The sequence below is a fragment of the Chelonia mydas genome, chromosome 12 (assembly GCF_015237465.2).
Source record: "Chelonia mydas isolate rCheMyd1 chromosome 12, rCheMyd1.pri.v2, whole genome shotgun sequence".
NCBI classification, from domain to species: Eukaryota; Metazoa; Chordata; order Testudines; family Cheloniidae; genus Chelonia; species Chelonia mydas.
Genome location: NC_051252.2, coordinates 1,838,525 through 1,861,064, shown reverse-complemented (window position 1 = coordinate 1,861,064; position 22,540 = coordinate 1,838,525). Strand labels below are relative to the sequence as shown.

At 54.0% G+C, this 22,540-nt stretch overlaps 1 protein-coding gene across 7 annotated transcripts in view; it reads left to right on the top strand.

Annotated features, from left to right (window-relative positions):
* The window catches only part of CARMIL2 (capping protein regulator and myosin 1 linker 2), a 146,580-nt gene that overhangs the window by 104,359 nt on the left and 19,681 nt on the right, over positions 1 to 22,540 (top strand). For all 7 annotated transcript variants that reach the window (XR_006285127.1, XR_006285128.1, XM_037877427.2 and 4 more), the window contains 4 exons: positions 3,936 to 4,204; positions 12,427 to 12,530; positions 16,621 to 17,026; positions 18,527 to 18,646. Coding sequence is in view for 5 of the 7 variants with exons in the window: in XM_037877427.2 (XP_037733355.1) it covers positions 3,936 to 4,204; positions 12,427 to 12,530; positions 16,621 to 17,026; positions 18,527 to 18,646 (899 nt within the window). In the remaining 2 variants the exon portion in view is untranslated. The remainder of the gene's footprint in view (positions 1 to 3,935; positions 4,205 to 12,426; positions 12,531 to 16,620; positions 17,027 to 18,526; positions 18,647 to 22,540) is intronic.

The window sequence follows — 22,540 nt, the reverse complement described above, 5'->3', positions numbered from 1 at the left end:
CTAACCCCTTCCGCTCCAGAGTGGGGGGCTGTACTTGGGGAGTGGGGTTGGCTGCCCCGGCAGCTTGTAGACTCCTGGGGTATGTGCTGCAAAGGGGCAGCATAGCTAGGCCATGTACCATTTCTAGCTCGTGGGGTCTTGGTGTTACCACAACCAGCTAGAGGACAGCAGTCATGGAGGAGCACCGGTGGCTTCTCTTACTGCCCACTTACCTGGGAGACCGGGGTCTGGTGTTCAAGCGTTCACGGGTATAATCCTGCCTCTAAAAACAAGGAGCTGACCAAGCTCACTGCACCTTCCGTTCTCTCCCAAAGGGCAGAGGGTGCCTTTCGCCGGTGAGTGGGACACAACGGGGCGCAGGAGTTAAACTCATCTCAGTAGGGCTGCTGGGTGGGGGTGCTGGTCCCTGCTCTGTGGGGAACGGGGTTCTTTTTGCATCTCCCTGCTTGGGCTGGCAAAGGTTGGGAGCAGTCGTGGAGGCAGCGTGCCCAGCCTGCAGGAGAGGGAGTGAAGAGAGGCCCTTGCCATTTGGGAAGATGCAACCTGCCAACTGGAGGGTGGAACCTGGGATGTTAAAGGAGGAGATAGAGGTCGCTTGGGCCTGTGAGCTCCATGAGCCCCTTAAACGTACACCTGCCAGTTCTAGGGAGTATTAGAACGGCTGCACTGGGTCAGATCAATGGTCCGTCGAGCCCGGTGTCCTGTCTTCCGATGCCAGGTGCTTCAGGGGGCATGAACAGAACAGGAAACACGGAGCGATCCATCCACTGTTGTCTGCTCCCAGCTTCTGGCAGTTGCAGGCTAGGGACATCCAGAGCATGGGGTAGCATCCCTGACCATCTTTGCTCATGGCCACTGATCCTCCATGAACTTACTTAATTCTTTTTAGAACCCAGTTATACTTTTGGCCTTTACAACATCCCCACAAGTTCCATAGGTTGATGCTGCAATGTGTGAAGAGGAACTTCCCTTTGTTTGTTTTAAATCTGCTGCCTGTTAATTTCAGTGGGTGACCCCTGGGTTCTGGTGTTGTGTGAAGGGGTAAATAACACTTCCTGATCCACTTTCTCCACACCAGTCATGATTTTATAGACCTCTCTCATCCCCCCCTTAGTTGTCTCGTTTCCAAGATGAACATTCCCAGTCTTATTAATCTCTCCTCCTATTGAGGCTGTTCTGTACACTGAATCATTTTTGTTGCCCTTCTCTGTATCTTTTCCAATTCTAATATAGCTCTTTTGAGATGGGGTGACCAGAACTGCACGCGATATCAAAATATGGGTATACCACGGATTTATATATCAGCATTATGATATTTTCTGTCGTCTTATCTATCCCTTTCTTAATGGTTCCTCACATTCTGTTCGCTTTTTTGACTGCCGCTGCACATTGAGTGGATGTTTTCAGAGAACTACCCACAATGACGCCAAGATCTCTTTTGAGTGCTAATAGCTAATTCAGACCCCATCATTTTAAATGTATAGTTGGGATTGTTTTCCAATGTGCATCACTTTTCATTTATCAACATTGAATTTCATCTACCATTTTGTTGCCCAGTCACCCAGTTTTGTGAGATCCTTTTGTAGCTCTTCACAGTCTGCCTGGGACTTAACTCTCTTGTAGTTTTGCAGCATCTGCAAACTTTGTCACCTCCCTGTTTACCCCTTTTTCCAGATCATTTATGAATATGTTGAATAGGACTGGTCCCAGAATACACCCTGGGGGATACCACTATTTACCTCTGTCCATTCTGAAAACTGACCATTTATTCCTACCCTTTGTTTTCTGTCTTTTAACCAGTTACAGATCCATGCAAGGACCTTCCCTCTTATCCCCGTCTTGTGCCAGAATCCATCGCTCCACGTTCCTAGCCCCGAGGGGCTCTTTGTACATAATGCACCACGTGGGACTGCAGGTTCAGGCAGGGGGAGGCGGCCGCTGGGGCAGAGAAGGTTCTTCCCACATGGAGCATTCTCAGTGTAGCATCAGCCACTCAACAGCAAACCGTTCCCACTGGGGGACCCAGACATGCACTCTGTTCCTGCCCGTGCTGGGCCCCTGAACGGGCTGCCCTAAGGCAGCAGGCCGGTCTGTGGTGTTGCTGGAGCCCCCACAGGTGGCACTGGATTAGAAGATGTGTCCTGTACCCCAGGGCCTGCAGTGCCAGCTCTTTGCACTGGCATGGCAGCCACGTTGGGCACGGCCACTCTCTACCCTGCTCATGAGAGCTGCTGGCTCATTTGGGAATGGTTCTGATGGCCCCAGCAGCGGGATTTGGAGGGAGTCCAACCCCAGCTCCTGCTCCTCTCCTGGAAACGGTCTCTCTCTCCTTCCCCACCAGCTGGCTACAGGTGAGGAAGGGACTGACTTAAGAAAGCAAACGCCGTTGAGCCCAGCGAGGAAGTGCCCTGCCTGCTAGTAGCACCCCCTTCTAGCTGCACTAGGCCCTGATCTCCCGCTTAGCGCTGCGTCAGCACAGAGCTGATCGCGGACAGCCACACGTCGGTGTTTAACTGCATGTAGCAAGGAGGGCCAAGCAGGAGAGTCTGAGCAATGTGGACTCTCTGGAACAGGTGTGGTCAGGTCAGTAGAAATACTAGTCGTTGTGCAGCCACCCTCCTGAGGTCTGTCTGTCGGTCTGCATGTGATGGGGGTGTGTAATGCGCAGCACTCCAGGTTGGTTGCCTGTTGCCTCTCAGAGAGACACTCACCCTGGTACCTTGCTTATGCTGCTGAACAGATGCAGGCCCTGATCCTGCAGTTGGATCAGTGTGGTGGGCCCCAGCACTGCATGGGGTCTGATCGGAGTCATTGGTCTCTGTGTGGGCACAGGGTTTGCCCTTGTGGCTCTGATGGCTGGTTCCGGAGCAGCCGTTTTTGAGTGGTATCGATCCTACCCGGGCCACTGCCAGCTGCAAGGGTGATGGGAACCTCTTCACCGCCAGCAGGAATACAGGCTCCAGAGAAAAGGTACTGGTCCAGGCCGCCAAAGGGCAGTGCTGACCTGACCCGCCCTCCGCTATAGAAGGTCCTTTGTGGGAGCATAACCATTGCATCTCCCCAACAGAACCCCTAGGGGTGGGAGGCAGGGGCATCCCCTCTAGCCCTTCCGGGGGTGAATTCCCCTAGAGCACAGGCAGGTGAGTGGGAGCAGGGAAGTGGGACTCGGCTGATCTGCCCCACCCATTGTAGCTCCCCCCTTGGGTACTCTGCTGGGATGTGATTAATCTCTATTGGCGTGTGTGCTGTTTCAGGGTAATACAGTATCACAGATTAAAACTATAGTTAATTATTATTTTATTATCGGTTGTGTTTGTCAGAGTGCCTGGGAGCCCTAGCCAGGACCTCACTGTGCCAGGCGCTGTACAGCCACAGAACAAGGAAACAGCCCCTGTCCCAAGACCTTATGTCTAACACACTAGCCTGTTCGACCAAGCTTATTGGAACTGAATGCATGACATCTGTTATCAGTCCAAGTGCCACCTGGCTAAACTGGGCTCTGTTTGATCGATTCTTGCTAGTTTTGTCCACTTAAAAGAGCAGCAGTTTCTCCCCGGCAGCTCTTCAGCTGCCTGTGCCCAGAGCAGGAGCGAGCCCTGACCGGTGCCCTACTGACATGCACAAAAGTCTGCCCAGATGCTGCCAGCCCTCTGTGCATGAGCTCTCACCGATCCCCAGGGAAGTTCTGTGCATGGAAGGCCAGGCCCCAAGACCGTTCCAAGAGATTGATGCACAAGCTACTCCCACTGTCTGTGGCATTTTTGCAAACTGTGGAAAGGTTTATTTTTCCCCCGTGGTGCTGGGAGCACTGAACGTGCTAGCCATGATCTGCAAGGCTGTCTGAGCTGCTTGTGTAATAATCTCCCTGCACAGGGACAGCATTCTGCCTGTGCCAGATTTTCAAAGGTTTTCTCCACCTTCTTTCCCCCCCGCAGGTCTGTCGGAGCTCGATCTTCAGGCAGAGGCAGAAGATAACAAGATTGGAACTCACCAGGCTCTGCTGTCAGTCAGCTGTGCCTCTCTGAAGTCACGCCCTGCCTCCACAAAGGATGCTGAGACTGGAAGCAGTTTGCTTCCTTTCCCAGAGCCTGCACCCATACAGCCCCTCATGGACCTGCCAACTGAGGGAGAGAAGCTGGAGCACTGCACCCGAGCTAGGCCCCGACCCCACCGCAGGAACAAGCGGCCTCCAAGCAAGCCGAGCGTAAGCCTGCTTTTCCTTCTTCGTCAGGCAGGGCTTAATTATGTCACGGGGAAATATCTTTAACCAGCAGTTATTCCAGCCCTGAAAGATGAAAGATACTGAGCAGACACAGCTGTTTTGTTTTGCAGTCATCAGCTGGGCTTCGGCTGCTGCTGGTTTTTACCTTAGAGGAGAAGGTTTTAGCTGAGGGTATGTGGTGGCTTTATATTGCCGGTGGATTGCTAAAATCTTTCTTGAGATGCTGCAGCAATGTTGTAGATGTGACACAAGCAGAGAAGCTGCAGTTTGCATGCAGGGGCTTTGCCCATTTGCAGTGTCGTTTTCTATCTGAGTATATTGATTTGAAACCTTTCTGGCTGGCTTGAAGGTCTCTGGTGGGGGTGTATTTCCTACCTACCGGAGCCTTCAGCAAAACTGGGAAATTTGCTTTAACTCTTAGATGCTTGTTTGCCCCAAGGATGCACTGGCCTGGTGAGACGGCCCTTATCCTTTTGAACAGATTTGGAATTAACCGTGTATCTTTTCCACAGTAGAAAAGCTCACTGACTGGTATACGGCTCTCTGATACTTCTGACTCATTTGATTAGTTTCAAAAGTGACAGGATCTGCCCCCTTTCTGTCAATCAGTTCATTTATAACTCAGCCTTAGGCCTCGGGGGAAGGCAACATAACTTTGGGGGGCTGTGGAGTTAGAGCCTAAATAAAGCGAGAGATCACCATTCCTGGGGGAGGTGGGTAGTCATTTAGGCCAGACTAGCCCATCTCACAGCGGGATGGTTTTAAAAAGCTGAGGAGCAGAGTTTGGTTCCCTTGTCAAGCTGTTTCTGTTAATTGATCATTGGCTGCCTTCATTTTCAAAGCAGGGGATTCTGTCTCTATGCAGAATGAACCCAGGGTTTGCCCAGCACACAGGGAGAGTCTGGTGCTCCCCAGCCCTTCCTGGGAGCAAGCATCAGCTCTCGGTGCAGGCAGGCTGCAGCTCCCCTACGCTGATGTGGCAGGGCTCAGACTCCCGTACGCGGGCTTTGTTCTGAGCAAGGGTAATGGGGGTGTTGCCCCCCCCCCAGGCTCCCAGTGGTAGAGGTCTGGCCCGCTCCAGGTTCATGTCCAAGGAGGTGCGGCCCACCCTCCGAACCCCACTCGGCACCAGTGCCACCTCCCTGGCATGTAGGGGGCACAGAGGCTCCCTTTGCGCAGCCTACCCTCTGCCAAGGGTGAATTCCGCCCTGGGACCTGCATGGCATCAAACCTGGCACCTGCATTCCAAGCTCTGCGGAGCTGCCACCTGGCACGGGCATTGGGAGAGTCCCTGGCTGAGGACCACGTCGTGCACTGGGAATCGCACTGGGCTGGCCTCTCATAGCATGCTTGCATCTACCCCCTTCTTTAGGCATCTCCTGTGGGCCAAAGGGGTTTGATGGGATTTTACCAGACGGCTCAGCAGGCTGCTGCTGATTTTGCGTCTCTCCAGTGTCAGGGTTAGCGGCTGTGTCCCTGCTCTGCAGCTGTTCTGGCAGACAGGGTGCCCCTCTGACCTCGCTTCTCGCCTTCCCTCTCTTCCATTGGGGCCCAGCAGACACAGCCAGAGGGAGGTAACTCTGGCATCAAGCAGGGGCTGTGTGTTTACACACAGTGCAGGGGGGTGGTCAGCCAGGCATGCAAGGTCTAACACCGTGAACTGGAAGGGAGAATTGCTTTGATTGGAGAGAAACCGTTCCTGCTCCTTATTGAGCCTGAGACGATAAAAGTCTTAACGGCCTCTTCCCAGCAACACAGTTCCTTGAGTCGATGAGAGCAGGGTAACCTCCAGCCTCCAAAGAGGAAAGGCTCTTTAGGGTCTCTCCTTTCTCCCTGCACCACCGAGACCCAGGAACCTCCCCTGGCGCGTCCCCCCAAGATTTCACTGGGCTCAGACCTCGCATGTGCAGAGCATTGCCGCTGCTGTGCTGGCATCCAGGACCGGCAGTAAGAGAGCTGCAGCCTGTACCGGGGCTCACCCCTTAGGGGACTGGGGCTTGCCAGCCCTGATTATAGAGTGAGGTACCCCTGGGGTGGCTCAGGTAATTCCCTAGAAAGGGCAGCAGGGGGCTGCACAAATGGCAACGCTCCAGAAGCTGTGGTTGAATCTGCAGAGTGAGGAATGGCTCCTGCGGGGAAGACTGGAGACCAGGGGAGTTGCCCTAGGCAGGGAGGCCTGGGAGAGACCCTGACCCAGGGAAGAGCCTGCAAAGGCCCCAGCCAGGAAGGCCTGGGAGGAGAAAGAGGAAGCTTGGGTTGGGTGGCCTTAGGACTAGACTTGGTCTGAGGAGTGGAGGGTTTTGAGGGCTTATTTTACATTAATAAGCCCAGGCCCTAGGGAGGGGTATTTTTGCCCGAGAAAAAACTTGAAGGGAAGTTTTATTTGAAAAGTCCAAGAGGGGAAATGGAGGCAGGCTGCCTCTAGCGTGAGCCCAGGCCACGGGGGTGCATGGGAGGCAGCCGGCCTGATTCCACTGCCTCACTAACTAGCAAGCTATGCTAGCGGGACAGTCAGGCCCTGGGTTTGCACGGCGGCTGAGAGCATGAGGGTGATCGTCTTGACACATCTCCTCTACACAAGAGAGGACGAGTTCCCTCCCATGCTGGCCAGTCTAGCAGCAAGTTGCTCCTACAGACAGGGACAGGCCCAAGGGACTGGCATGGCACTGCCTTTGGACTGTAGGGTTTTCTAGTCCGATCCAGGCAGGAGAGAGTCCTCACGGGTTAGTATTGCCTGAGCGTTTGGCTAGGGCCGTATCTGACAGATGTGATGTGCAAGTGGATGCTTAACACTGGCACTGCTCTCCAGAGACACAAATAATGGTGGAATGAAAAGCTGGTATGGATTTAAATGTCAGCAAAGAAGAAATAGCCTTGCGCCTGTCAATTGCAAGCCATCGACCCTGTGCAACTCATGGGACCGGACCAGGGTCGGACTCCTGAGGAGAATATCTAGCGCTGATGTAGCTTGTTTCTGTCTGTCCCTTGGAGACGGTGGGCCAAGGTCTGCACTTGGAGCGGTAGGCACCCTTCTAACGGAGTCACTACAGCTCGTCTGTGTGCGCCAGGGATTTGACCTAACTTTGGGGCAAACACTGTTCATCCTTTCCCAGGCTGCCCACCCTCGCCTTGGCTCCGGGACGAGGTGCTTCAGCATCTGCCCCTTACAACGTCTGGTTTTGTTGTGCAGTGCCCTCCTTGCTCTGCAGCTGCTGCTCACTAGCCAGGTTCTCTGCATGGTGCCTTCGACATCTGGGGCTGCTCAGACATGCCTGAAATGGTTAGCAGAGAACCCCAGCGTGCTAAGGGCACCTTTGTGCCCCACGGCCGTTGCTCGGGTGCCTCGGGCTGGTTGTAGGTAGCCATTGAGGTAGCGCACTCTATCAGGAGCCAGTCCCAGTTCGCTTTACTGGCTATGGCCCAAAGGTCAGCTTTTACAGGTGCGTATTTAAGGTTTATACACCTGCTTAAGTACTTTGCTGAGTCGGAGAATGAGCATCCCAAGGATAATTAAGCCACTGAACTGTGGCTACCTCTGGGATGCAGAGCGGTGGCTAGCAGGTGTACAGGCATTCTTCAAAAGACACGCTCTGAGGCAAACACTTAGCAGTGAAGAAGAAGAGACCCTGGTTGAGACCTCATTAGCATTTCCTGCAAGCACCAGTTTGGCCCAGTAGGAAGAGAAATCAAAATGTTGGCTCCATCCCAGCCAACGCTTGGAGCTCCTGTGAGCTCGCAGGGCTTGGGAGTGCTGCAGAGCTGCTGCAATTTGAAAGTACTTTTTAATTCATGGCATTGGTGGGACAAAACGTCTGAGGTAACTGACCTAGAACTAGGGACGAACATGAGCCAGACACCCCCAGACGCTGGGGCAGTTTGCATCTGCAGACAATGCTGGGAAAGAATCCTGACTACTCCACACAGGCCCATGCGAAGGGCTCTGCAAAAGTTTTGCCTCGTGAGAGGCCTGTGCGTCTGCACGGTGGGAACAGGAGCAGATGGCTCTGAGAAGATAGGACTGTGCTTAAAGCTTTTGCCACCTCCTGTAAGTAACCCCATTAGAAGGGGCTTTGTAGCCCAGTCCTCCCTTTGTACGTTGTATTTAGACTGGGGGTGGGGTGGGGGCTCCTGTGGCTTTTGACGGAGCCGTGGAAAATCCCCAGAAGGGAGCATTCAGTTCACAAGGCAACAGATCCCATTTTAGCGCTCAGTAACTCCAGCCCTCCATAAACATGCTTGAATTCTGCCAGAGTGGGCTGCTGCAGGTGAGTGGGGAGGAGAAAGTGTGGGAGGATGAGAGCCCTTCCAGGTGTTTAGCTGGGATTATTACAAACTAGCAGCTGCTCTGTGTCTGACTGCACCCCCAGGGAGTCCGTGGCCCTCCTAGCAGTCGGGGAGGGGGCTCAGGGGGGCAGTGTTCCATTCCACGGCCCTGTCAATAGGACTAAACATATAAAATTATGATAACACTTTGCACTTGGTGCTTTTACATTTTCTTTCCAAAGGGCCTTAAACACAGTAATTAGTTCATCCCTGCAGCCTTCCTGGGAGTTGGGTAACCCCATGTGACTAACCCCATCTTCAGCTGGGGAAACTGAGGCACTCAGCAGGCTGCACCCAGATCTAGGGGAAAAGGGTGCAGTTCTCCTGGGCCAAAGTGAATGGGGCTGTAAATGGTGGTGTAAGTTGCTTATTGCATATACATGCCCCTGAAAATGGGGCTCGTGGTACTAGTGCTTTGGCCGTAGCCTTGGTTGGACAGTGCTGTTGTTGCACCATGTTGGCATTCAGTGTGTGTGCGCAAAATGAGCATGAGAGGTGCCGGCTCAGCAGGCAGGGGTTGCACAGGGGTTAAGATCGCATAGCTCTCCTGCCCTGCTTTATGTTACACCCCACTGGTTAGCTGTCCATCTGGCTAGTACCCCTTCTGCCTGGGCAACACGTAGCGTGACACCCTCCTGGCAAGCAGTTATCCGACCGGCACTGTGAAGGGGCAGGAGGGTACAGGCTCCTGTATGCCAGGCTTGGTCTGAGCGTTGGCCTCCCCCTGCCTTTTTAGTTCCTTGCAAAGCTCCTGTCCGCTCCCTGTCTCTGGAGGCGGGAGCTGGCTGGGGTCTGCAGCCCTCAATAACGGAGTGTCGCTTGCTTGTTGATGTCACCTATTCCGCTCGCCAGTCTCCACTCTACCCCTCGAGGGGTGGCTAGAGCTGGTCGCCACCCGGAGGCAGCTGGATGCTCTGAGCTCACCTCCCTCACTCTGGGATGCAGTTACCTGGCTAGTTTCCAGCCCCCGCCCTCCCCGCTGGAGCCCTTGAGCACGCTTGCCCCAGCCTTGTTGCTCAAACTGCTAAGCCATAGAGACCTTCTGCAAGAGCAGAGATCGTGTTGGGTGGGGGAATCAGAGGGGTCCCATTCTGAGAACCACAAGTGATTATCCTCCGAGTGCACACATCCTGCTGGGTTCCTCTCTTGTAGCTGCGGAGGGCTTTTGTCTGCCATGCAAAATGCTCCCTAGACTCGGAAAACAGCCTCTAGAAATCGACTCAGCGGAGAGCTGTGTGCGCTGCAGGCATTGCTGTGCACAGGGGCGCATGCCTATAGCACCGCCTTGGTACGACACAAACACTGCCTGGGTTGGGAGTGAACCTCCAAGGCTTCCCGCCAGGGGAATATCCCAAGCACCCTAGAGTTCCTCAGAAGGCCGGTCTTTTGTGTTTCTCCTGTCAATCAAAGCACATGGTTGGGCTTGGGTGTGAACGCGACCTCAGGGTTGAAAAGGAACTGCTGGATGGCACAGGCCAATGCCCCATGTGTTTAGCTGGGGGAGCCCCCATGGGACAGGGCCCTTCTGATTGATCACACTTAACCCAGTCCTCACCTTTGCAGGCGAGGCTGCACAGGGGGAGGTGGGAGTGAGACGAACAAGAAGGGCAGAGAAACCCTAGAGAGACCAGTGGGATCCAACACAGGAGCAGAGAATAGCAAATTGGACCTGGGAGAACAAGCGGTGTTTGTCTGGGGGAACCTCTCCGCTTCCTATGGCCATGGGGTGACAGACAGTGGGGGAGCAGCCAGCCAGTCAGTGTGAGGGGAATGTGGTTTGGGGGTGGACCCAGGCCTGTTACAAGATAGCGGGTTGTGGCCCAGGCTGTTGAGTGAGTGACACATTTGGGACACGATGCTCGGATCTGGGCTCTGCCATAAAGTAAAGATAGAGGCTCACTGGAGCAGCGTGTGAGGAGAGCAGTGAAAGGGCCAGACGTGGAGGAGGTGAGGAGTCCTTCGTGGGATGAAATGAAGAAACTTGGGCAGGAGATCTGGGCTAGCAGCTGGCCAGCAGGGGCCTGCTCCCACACACAGGAGTAGTGGTGTTTCCAGGGGGACAGGATCAGACCCATAGCACGTGGAATAGTTTCCTAAGGGAAATGATGAAATTCCTTCCCCCAACCCTGGCTGCATAGATCATTTAGAAGCCACTGGGGCAAAACCCTGGCAAAGGATCTGTGGAGAGCAATCTGGCACCAGGGCAAGTACTCAGAGTGAGGGATGGGTTTTGCTGACCAGAAATTGGAGACTATACGGCCTACAAATGGTCTGACTCCTCACAGCTCTGACGTCACCCAGTTTTGGCCTAGAATTTTCCCCATATTTGCAATCTGTATTCGGTGGGGTGTTTTCTTAGGGTGTTAAAAACTGGGCGCCTTGTCCTGGAGCTTTTCCAGTAAGTCGAAAGTGAAATGGAACACACACAGTCTCCCGCTGTCCAGGGGAAAGCGTTTGAGGCCGCTCCTGAGTCTGTCGCTTGGGACACGGGCCCCAAGGATGTTGCTGGGAAGAGGAAGACTGGGCTGCTCTTGGCCATCTCCCTGGAACCGGGTGCAATCTCTTTACTTGGTAACATCACCAAGCATGAGCGGGCAGCAAGTTCTAAAAGCACCACATGGGCAATTTTCCGACCTAGTGCTGAGCAGCTGGAAATGCTGCACAATAATGGCAGGGGGAGCTTAGCCATAGCACAGGCTTTGGCTTCAAGCATCAGCTCTTGGGAAGGCGCAGAAGAAAACACACTGGTGCAAAGTACACTGGGGAAGCTAGGCATCACCCCAGCCCGGCCAGGCTGTTTCTTGGAGCTGGGTGTATGTCTGAGCCTGTCTCTGAGCCTGCAGGCAGGGTTGTTTGGGGACAGCCGGGAGGTGCTCCAAGGCTGTGGAGGGTTTGAATTCACTGTCAGGCCTGCAGCTGTGCACCCTATCACAGGGAAGAAACCGTTTAGATGATGGAAGCAGCGCTTGGCTTGTGATCTTATTCTGGAGTGGTTTTTTCTTTGTCCCTTCTGATGCACAGCCATGTGGTATTGAAGGGAGGCCGTGTGAGCTACTGCAGTGGCTCTTGTCCTTTCCAGACCACAGTACTCCTTTCAGGAGGCTGATTTGTCTTGTGTACCCCAAATTTCACCTCACTTAAAAACTACTTGATTCCAGAATCATACATAAAAATACAGAAGTGTCACAGCACAGTAATACTGACAAATCACTGACTTTCTCACCGTTACCATATAATTAAAAATAAATCCATTGGAATATAAATACTGTACTTACATTTCAGTGTATAGTATATAGAGCAGTATAAACAAGTCATTGTTTGTATGACATTTTAGTTTGTACTGACTTTGCTAGTGCTTTTGTGTCACCTGTTGGCAAAGTGGGCAAATATCTAGATGAGTTGATGTACCCCCTGGAAGAGCTCTGCTACCCCCGGGTACACATACCCCTGGCTGAGAACCACTGCACTAGTGGATAGAGCGCTGTCCTGGGATTCAGGAGACCAGGGTTATATTCCCGGCTCTGCCACTGGCCTGCTGAGAGACCTTGGGCAAGTCTCTGTACCTCAGTTTCCCTCCCTGTGAAACAGGGATAGTGTTGCCCTCCTTTATAAAGAGCTTTGAGATCTGCTGATGACGAGTGCTAGGTAAGAGCTGGTTGCTAGTACTGTTGTTTTATTATTATTCAACAGCAAATTTATACAAAGGTGTGTACGTGCACGTGCAATTAAAAAGCAGCTGCATCAGTAGGAACGTCAGGGAGTGATTTCTCACTTTCTCCTGGGAGCGTCCCCCTGAATTCAGCTTTTCCCCCGGCGTCTCGCCTCCCCTCTTCCCTGCTTCTGCAGCACTGAGCTCTTCTGACTGTGGCACTTGCTCGTAGGTCCAGCCAGCCCCGACTGAGAATGACGAGGACAGAAGCATTACTTGCGTGGATGAAGGGCTAGAGGAGTTCTTTACCAAGAAGCTGATCCAAGAGGAACCGCTGTAAGTAAACGAGGTGTATTCAGTACTGTAGCTGCTACTGGGCCGTGCCCGCTGTGTGTCCGCTCTCTGGCAACACAAGCCCTGCCTTCTGGACCTCCGTGGGCCTCGCTGTCTGTGTACAGGCAGCGACGCACATGTACCAACCCACAAGTCCTTGGAGCGACCAGTCCCTGATCCACTGACCATGCACAGAATTACCTGCCGTTCCCACAGGGACGGGACTCCGCAGCTCATGAGTTACACCTTAGAACACAGCTCTGCTAAACATAACATCACGCTCGCATGATTCCAGAACACTGGAGAATTGGGGTCATGCCGGAGGGGGCAAAGCGGCGTGCTCTTCATAAAGGGCATCCTCCGTCCGCTACCAGACAGAGCCACATCTGGTTTGTCCCAGTACCAGACGGGGGACAAACCACCCCAACAGAGGACTGTCCAGGCCAAAACTGGACAAGGGACCCCCTTAGCTTAAACACACAGCACTTTGATCTAGTTATAGTGAAAACAAGAATCAGTTTATTATCAAAGAGATTCAAGTGAGTGTGAATGAGAATATTGGAAATGGTTACAAATAAAATCAATAACACACTTTCTAGAGACCAAACTTAGTTCACAAGTTCTCCTCCTGTCTAAAGAAGCTGGTCTTACCCAAAGATTTCTCCAGTGTTTTCAACCAAGCCTGGCTGGAATCCCTTTTCATGAAGCAAACTTCCTGCCCATTCACTTCCTTGCTGAGGGAGTCCTCTTTGCACCCCCAAACTAGACAAAAACAAGCCTTTGATATTTACATCAAGACAGGGTTCCTCTCCCCCATCCTGCCCCACATCTGCCTCTTCCTGCTCCTTTCCTTCTAACGTCCCCTCTGCTCTTCGTTAGCTTAGAATGCCAGTGGCTGCTCCTTGTGAACCAGACAGTGCTCAATTTACATGTACACAGATCAGATGGACAAACCGCTCCCGTCTGACAGCTAACCTGCTTTTCCCATTGGATGCAGGCTGTAAGGATGTAACTGTCAGTGTATATACAGAACTCCTTACACGACAGCTGTACGTGCATTTCACAACAGTATCCATGACCAGTGTGACACAGGCTTTGAGCCCTCACATGGCATTCTTTGAACTAGAATGTGCATACTAAGCCCAGGGGAGTCCTGTAACCCTTAGGCCATGTGCCAGCTGGCATCAAGAGGTGCCTGGGTCACAAGCTAGTACTAAACTGGGGGATCGCCCTCAGTCATTCCTTGGGGCAAAATTACCTTGCATGGTTTGAAATTCAGGTCACTACTAATTAATAGTCATTAATGCTTTTAAACACCATTCATCTAGCACTCCGAGTGCCTTGTGAACATATTAGCAAATTCTCACAGTACACTATCTGTGTTTGGGTGTGGGATGTTATAGGGATCATTTCACCCACTGCAGAAATGCACTCATGTCTGGGGTGCGACACAGCAACTGTTTAACAGCACACAGAAATGGTACACCGCAGTTTTGGTCAGGGACTGAGTAAGAATCTGGTTCAGAGCTTTAGCTGGTCTGACTTCAGTGGCACTCTACCATCTGATGCCAGCTGAGGACCTGGCCCACCAAGTCCAGTGGGCCTGGAAGTGCAAGGGGGCATTTAGGATGTTAGAATGCCATTCCCTGAACTAGAATGAGCCCAGGACACTGGGGTTCGCACTATTACACTTAACAATGAGTGTAGTGGGCTCTGCAGCTAGTGGGCATCTCCCTTTGGGGTCCCGGCCAGAAGGTGGCCTTTGAGAAGTGAGGCAAGGTCGGCTGATGCACCAGACTGGGCGCTGGGATTTGAAACTAGCTCTTCCAAGCCCATGGCCCTTTGGGAGGAAATCAGTGTACAAGGGCAGTGGGAGCTAATGCAGTCAGTTGGGACCTGGAAGCCAAAAACGTGTGGGTTGTCCTTCCAGACTCGCTGCGTGTCCTCGGGCAGCTCACTCCCGGCATCCGTTTCCACCTCCACAAAGGGGCTGACAGGCTCTGGGAGGGCTTGTTCACTGGGGCTGGGAAGGCAGGAAGCACTGAATGTGGGCTGAGCATTGCTGGGGCAGACCTTAGAAACCAGGCAGCATGGCCTGTGCAGGGCTTAGCTCAGGTGTGTTCGCAAACAAAACTCTGGCCCTGCCCCTCCCCGCACAGGAGGAGTCAAAATTGAGCTAGATTTTCTCTCCTTTGCTCCCTCTCCTTTCTTATCCTTCTCCGGTCTCTGTTTTCCTCATTGTCCCTTGCTCTGTCACCCCTCCCACAAGCAGCCTCCCGCTGAGCGGGACTCTCTTCCCTGTCGTTGTGTCGATCTATATTTCCTACCACTTGTCACTTGGGCTTTCCTTCCAGCTAGCGATAGTGATCCCTGTTGATGAAACTAGTGTTGAGATCTGCCCCCGCCCCAGTCTTGGTGTAAAACTCTACTCGTGCATCCTGCTGCACTGGGAGCTGGAGGTGCTCCCTGACCGAGACATCCCCAGAACTTGGCAGAAGCCCGGCTCTGAAATGCACGACCCTTCCTGGTAAGAACGAGAGCCAGGCACAGCCTCATGCAGTACAGTAGTTAGGTTTTCGTACCCAGCCAGCTGTTGTCCTGGCCAATTGAAGTTGTCCCCATCCTGGGGGAAGAGAGCACTAGTGTTACAGGGTGGAACCTGCCCTGCAGGGAAGAGGGAATTGTAAAGGGCTGGGCTGTATCTAGCAGCCTGTGCTGGGGAAGTAGAGAAGGATGTCTTCTGTGATCTGGGTACTCATCATGAACAGTGGTGCTGAAAGCAGCAGTGCCCAGAGAGGAGCTGGCAGGGTTCTTACAGAACCAGCTGTCGGCCCTTGCACCTGAGGCTATGTAAAGCCAAGGAAGAGCCAGCTTGTGTCTGCTACTAGCTGGAGTAATGGTGTGGCCACCCCAGGCTACCTTCACGGGCCGCCTAGACACACCCCTATTTACTGCTGGCCTCTAGGGAGTGTGGCCATCTCTACACTCTGGGACCATGTCAGCCATGGAGGAAAATTGCCATCACGCCTGCCCAAGTGGGAGGCCTTGGGAAGTCCCCCCCGTGTTCCCGGCCAGGAGAGGAGGGTACCACTGAGCTTGCGTCCTGGTGCAGGTTGAGACAGGACACTGGAGCTGACACTGGTGCAGCCTGGATCTCCACCCAGGGCTGCTGCGGTCAGTGACGGCTCCTGGTTCTCCACCTCCGTCTCGCGCGGTCCCTGGGACCTGGCAGCCCCTGTGGCGCAGGGAATGGTGGTGTCAGGAGCCGGGCCTAGTCAGGGTGGTTCTGGGACTAGCCATGCCTCTCGAAGCCGCCTGACCTACTGTGTATGAAACGTCTTCAATTATGGACTTGCTAGGGCAGAAATCCTGGCCAATTAGTGTGAGACTGCAGAGCGGTGCAGCCCCGGGGAGTGGCTGAGTGCTGGGGGGAAGTCCGGCCCGTCCTTGTGGAGGGCCGGCTGCTTGGTGCAGGCCGGGGCATTGTTAGCACAGGAGCCTTTGCGCTGGAGAATGCTAACAGCACAGGCTGTCCCCAGGGCCAGGGGCCCCGACCTGGCTAGCTACGGTCCAGAGCTGAGAGGCGGCTGCACCTCTGCAGCCGAAGCTCCTGGAGGGGAGACGGTGAAATGTGCAGCCAAGTGTGTCTGCAATGAATCTCCCAGGTGGGGATCCTCTCGTGCCAACCCCCATTTCCCAGCCCCTTCCCAGAGCCCCGCATCCTGCTGCCCGCTGGGCACCCTCCAAGGGCTAGGACTGGGGCTAGGCTGTGCTCCACCATGCCTCCCCCCCCACCCCCCCACTGATTTTTCTAATCCCAGTAGCCAGGGGGAAGTTCAAAGACAAGGAAACAGTAAAGAGGCCACCGAGCCAGCTGCCTTTCCAAGGGTGTGGTGAGTCCCCTCTGCCGTGAAGATGTTCCTTTCCTGCCCCTTCCCTGTGGACTGGCTCCCCAGGCTGCAGGCTGGCAGCAGAGAAGTGCTTGACACAGTTCTTGGCATTGGGGCACAGTGATTCTGGTACCTGCTCTCAGTTCATGTCTCCGATCAGCACCTGTGCTAACTCTTTTCCTGGCTTCCTCCTCTTGCTCCAGCCCAGCCCCCCGGGGGATCTCTCCTGGCTCAGCCCGCCTCGTGCCGTCTGGCACCCGGACCTTCAAAAAGAAAATAGGAAACTTCTTTGCGTTCAAGAAGCCGAAGTCCAGCAGGGGCTGGAAGTGCGAGAAGGAGCCAGAGGGCAGCCCCTCGGCAGCCAAGGGCAGGAAGTCCACTCGCAGTGACATTTCAAAGCCTCCCAGTAAGGCAGGGGAGCCTGGGAAGGCGCTGAGCAAATCCGAAGAGGGTGGACTTGCCGTGGAGCCCAGGGCCAATGCAGAGCCCAGCCAGACCCCCGATGCCGCCCACAGGATCAGGCCCAAGTACTCCCGAGAGGGCAAGTCACAGTCCCTCATACTCCTGTCTGGTGAGGATGAAGAGGTTCTAGGAGCGAAACATGAAAAGGTAACAGCCCCCTTCCCCCACCGCCCCAATCCTAGTCCCCGGGAGCCTGTGCTCCTGGCATTTGCCCCAGTTTAGGGGTGTCCTGAGTGTAGGGGCCCAGTTCATCCCTGGAGTCAGCACAGGGGAACTTGGCCCTCGGGTGTAGCAGGTGCTTTGCTAAGTAGCTGCGCAGCAGAGAGCAGGAGCCCGGAGGCTCTGTGTTGTGTGAGGTTTGTATCCCCCCTGGCTGGCCTGAGCTGCAGCCAATGTAAAGGGGACTGTTCATGGAGGCTGGTTCTCCAGCTCTCAGACTGCCTGGCCCAGCCTGTGTGGCCTGGTGTCTCCAGCCAGGGGCACCCTAGGAGTGATTCAGGGTTCACAGGGATCTGTGGGATGACTCCCATTGACCTCAGGCGCGTTTGGATCAGGCTCCAAATCCTGGCCTGACCTAGCCAGTCTTGGCTGCTGGCTGCACTACAGATGGGCTTGGGCGTGGGGCTGTCTCCCTGCTCCATGCCTGGGAAGCGGCAGGGGACTTTGGGGGCATGGATGGCCCCAACCAATCTAGCACTGTGGGGTCTATTGTTGTTGGGCCCCTCCCTGCTCCTGGCCACGTCCCTGGGGGATGATGGGGGAATTTGAGGCCTGCCCCAGTAACAGAGGATCAGAAAGAGCCCGGAGCAGCCAAGGACTGGGGCTAGCTGCTGTGATACAGCTGGGTGGGGGAACTGATCTTAGGCAAACACGCCAGAGGGAGCTCCAAGGGTAGGGTGACCAGATGTCCTGATTTTATAGGGACAGTCTCGATGTTCGGGGCTTTGTCTTATAGGCGCCTATTACCCCCCACCCCCGTCCTGATTTTTCACACTTGCTGTCTGGTCGCCCTGTCCGGGGGGGCTGTAGCACCTGCTGCAGTTGTGGGGCAGGAGATCTGGAAGAGGACTGTGGCTGCAGCCCAGCAGCGACGTACAAACCTTGTGTCCCGAGCCAGACTCGCCTGGTGCCGTCAGTTACTGCCAGGGGGCAGGCGTGTCTCTTGGCAAACCTGCCCTCGGCCTGGGCAACGTGAGGGGAGGGATGGATCTTGCTTCGCCCCCTGGGGTACTCTCTCCCCCTCCCGCTGGCCCTTGTACCCAGGTGGAAGGGGCTGAGTGTCATAAAGGAGCCTGGTTCTGGACGGGGGGAGGATCCCTGGAGCAGGCCTTGAAGAAGGCTGCAGTGGGGTTGGGGGCAAGGCACAAGGCCATGCAGCGGTCGGGGCAGGCATGGCATATGGGGCAGAGCTGCAGCATGCAGCACCATGGGGAACTCTCGCAGGACAGCCTGCCAAGGTGCCATGGCATAGCCCGGCTCCCCACGGCTCTACAGGGCTGCTGGGGGCCAGGAAGCAGCCCATACCTGGGAGGGCTCAAAGGTGGTTGAAAGCCATGGGGCCTGCCCAGCACAATGGGTGTGGGAGGCCCTGGTGACTGTAATGCAGCCACTGGGCATGCCCCCAGCTTTGTCCTGTTTGCCCTTCAGAGGCAGCCCTTTGAGAAGAGTGACGGGGAGATCCCCAACTCCTTTGAGCAGCGCGTCCATGTTATGCTGCACCGGATCGGGGTCACCAAAGTCCTGTCCTCTGAGGGGAAGAAGAAGCAGGTGAGAGGAGACGCACACACCCCCACCCTGGTTTTGCTGAGTCACCTTCCCCCGCTCCTTGTCCTGCCCCACGGAGGATGGCTCTTGAGGTTTGTGTTCCTCGCCTACAGGGGAAGAGTCGGCATTGCATGGAATAACCAGCAGGAAGGTGCTGCTCGGAACCCAGTCCCCATCGCCCCAGCCTTATTGCTGCCCCCCCTCCCCATTTACATGAGGGGAATGGGTCCCCAATAGGCAAATATCACCAGTATGCAGAACCCTTCACATCCCAGCATTAGAATTTAAACTATGGCAGACTGGCCAAGTGCTCAGAGTACTGCAATGGCCTGGCACGTGTGTGTACACTGCTGCCTTCTATTGGGTGTAATCGGAACTACAGCTGTGTGACATAGGCCCTCCACTGCCAACAGCTAGTGGTGATTCTCCATTAACTGAGATGGCAGGCAAGCGGGAAGGTGTGAGTTCTGTGCCCTCTGTCACAGTGATGTGGTTACATGCAGCGTAGGGGTAGCTGTTTGCTACAGCATACTCTCTTCTCAGTGCAAAGGCTTAACCCGCCCATTCGTGAAAACAGAAGTGTGGGGACACTGAGAAAGGGATGTGCCAGCAGTGTGACAACTGCTCCAGCTGGCAAAATAATCTAGTGATCCTTTCTGGTCTGAATAAAAACAAGGAGGAGTCCTTGTGGCACCTTAGAGACTAACAAATTTATTTGGGCATAAGCTTTCATGGGCTAAAGCCCACTTCATCAGATGCATGGAGTGAAAAATACAGTAAGCTGGTATAAATATACAGCATATGAAAAGATGGGAGTTTTCCAGTAAGTGGGGGGTCAGTGCTAATGAGGCCAATTCAATTAGGGTGGATGTGGCCCATTCTCAACAGTTGACAAGAAGGTGTGAGTATCAAGAGAGGGAAAATTATTTTTTGTAGTGACCCAGCCACTCCCAGTCTCTGCTCCTTCTGAGATGAGCCCTTTACATGAGCAGTAAATCTCCCAGAGCGTGGTGTGCCCCAGGCAGGCACGAACTCACTGATTCAGCTAGTAAGTTGTTTGACAGAGCATTTGCTCCATGGCAAACCTGTGGCATGTTAACAGATGGGGACGTTGATACAGCAACAGCTTTTGGGACCTCATCTAATGCAGAGAGCTGGCACGGGTAAAGCGTTTTGCCACGGAATGAATAATCCTGATGGCTGGTTGTGAGGCTTTGGGGGTTCACCCAGCCCAGTGAGGGGTTGTGTCACCACCTGCCCTGGAGCCCTGGGTGTGTCTGTGCTGGGAAGCGTTGGTTCAGAGCCCCACCACCAGCAGCATGCTCACAGCACAATGGGGTCCCCTTGGCTTCCACCAGCCTGGTTGCTCCTTGCAGGGTGACCCCAACAGCCCTTCTGGTCTCAAGTGCCCCCAAAACTGACTCCCCTGCAGGGGCCCATCTCTCTGACTGTACACTGTCATGGACTCACAGGACTCGTGCTCTCTCTCGGCTCCGTACAGTCCCTGGGAGGAACCCCCTTCAGTGCGACAGCCCTTCTCGGAGGTCCACTCTCTCTCGGGGGTTAAGCCGTAGGCTCCTCCACCTTCTGGAACCACAGCTCTCTGAGCCCTCAGCATGCCTGTCTCTGCCCTGGGCCCCCTCAGGGAGTCCACTCACTCTGGAACTCTGGGGCCTCCAAACCCAGAGGAAATAATGCGACCCCGATCTCTAGACCGGAGTGACTCTCAGCCAGTGTAAAACAGGAGGGTTTATTGAGCGTCTGAACACAGCATAGGAGACTCTCAGGGCCTCAGGCCTAGCAATACTCAGGACAGTATATCTAGGTCTCTCCAGCCTCTAGGTGGGCTCTGGATGCTCTCTGCTCCCAGCCCTGAGACCCCCTCCTTCCAGCTGGGCATCTGATATCACCATCCCCCAAGTCCCGCTTCTGTCCCAGATAAACAGGATGCCTGGGCCTCCTCTCCTCTCATCCGACCTTTGTTTTCCCTCTGGCTGGAACCGTCTGGTAGGGTCACCAGGGTTCTCTCTCCGCAGCCCATTGTCTTCACACTAGCTGTGATTCCCAAGCGGGGTCTCCCGGTCACTAGTCGCTGGGGTATCCATTCTCCGGCCCATTTCCTGGCCCTCTATAACAACAAATTCCCACTCCCACCATCTCATTAAACCAGTAACACACAGGGAAGTGGAGTCCCATGCCCTCTTCATGCAAACCATTGAAAACAACAAGAAAACTCCCTGCTTCGTCACACACTCTCAGAGCTGATCCCAAGCTCGCTGCCTCCAAAGAGCCAGTGCACAGACCAGCTTGGTAGCTCAGCTGGAGTTACGTGCTCAGCCTGGAGATGGCTTGTAATCAAACGAATATGTATGTTTAACAGAGACCCTAGATTGAAGTGATTTCCGGCTTCGAAAGGGTTATAAACAAAACAGAACAACACACTTTCTAGGGTCTAAAACTGAATTCAGTAAGATGTAGCTTTGCCTAACATTGTTTCTTCCTTACCCCAAGTTGTCAGCAGTCTCCAGTTTGACGGGATTTTCCAGCCAGGACCCAGCCCTCACAGAATCCATGTACTGGTTTCTTTGTTCCCTCAGGAGATGAATGACTTGAAATCCCTTTGCCCCTGCTCCTATTACCCCATTGTCTCTGTTTCAAGAGCCAGGATGGCTTCTTGGGGTGCAGACTCCAGTCCCTGTCATGATCATTAAGCAGTCATCTCCCCCACTTGCTCGCTTTGTTTACCTTCTATGTAAATGTACCTTTCATTGTTCTATGTGGTCAAGCCGGTCAGACAAGTAAATCCCTCTTCCTTTTGTCTAGGGCAAGCTGGGCTTTCTGAACGTATTCCCAGCATGCATCTCTAGCTGTTTGTACGCAGCCTGTCCATACATTGCACAGTGATTATCAGGACCAGCGTGTCACCAGTCAGTGTATGAGACTTCACACGACACCTTTTAAGTACAGATGATGACAGTGTGCAGGGCAATGAGTGGGTCAGGCCTGATGTGTCAAGGGATGGTGTGCCCTTTGGTGTCCAGGTGGATAGCTGAGTGCTGCCTTTTATATGTGCGGTTTGTTATGGGCATGGGTTACCTAGGGAGATGGCGGAATCTCCATCATTAGAGGTTTATAAGATCCAGCTTGACAAACACAGATGGGATGATTTAGCTGGGGCTGGTCCTGCTTTGAGCAGGGGGTGGGACTAGATGACCTCCTGAGGTCTCTTCAAACCCTAATCTTCTATAATTCTATGAGTCTATGACCTGTGAGCACAAATTAAGAGGCTGCATCTCAACTTTGTCCCATGAAAATCTGCAACACCATGTGCCGATATTGACAAGGAAGGTGCCAGCCTACAGGGTTGCCTTGAAAGGCCACAGGGGCCAAGAGCAAAAGGTGAATGGAAGCCTTCTGTGAGCAGAGCCGGTGGGCATCCCCTTGGAAAGGAAATATCCTGTGAGGAGGAGCAGAGAAGCTGTGGGAGCTATGGGGACTCGGCATTGCATTGGCTCAAATGCACAGAATGCTTAATGTGTTTTTCCCCAGCTCTTCCGTGAATATTTCCAACTCTGCTGGGAAAGGCAGGGGATTGTGGGAACAGCTCTCCCTTCCTCCCTCTGGAATTGAGAGAAGCCCTTCATTAAGCATCTGCATTGCTGCTCCTCATTACCACCAAGTACGTATGTGTTGGACAGCCCTATAGGGGATGGAGTGGGGCTGCTTGCTGCAGAGTCATGAGGGCATAAGTGCACAAAATTACAGCTGTGTTCTTTGATGTGAGGTCTTTGGGCAGAGAGGGTGTCTCCCTGCGTGCATCCAGCATGGTGATCCCAATGGGGACCTGTGGGTGCTGCCCCAATATACATGTTAAATGGCACGTCAGCAGCATGTCCT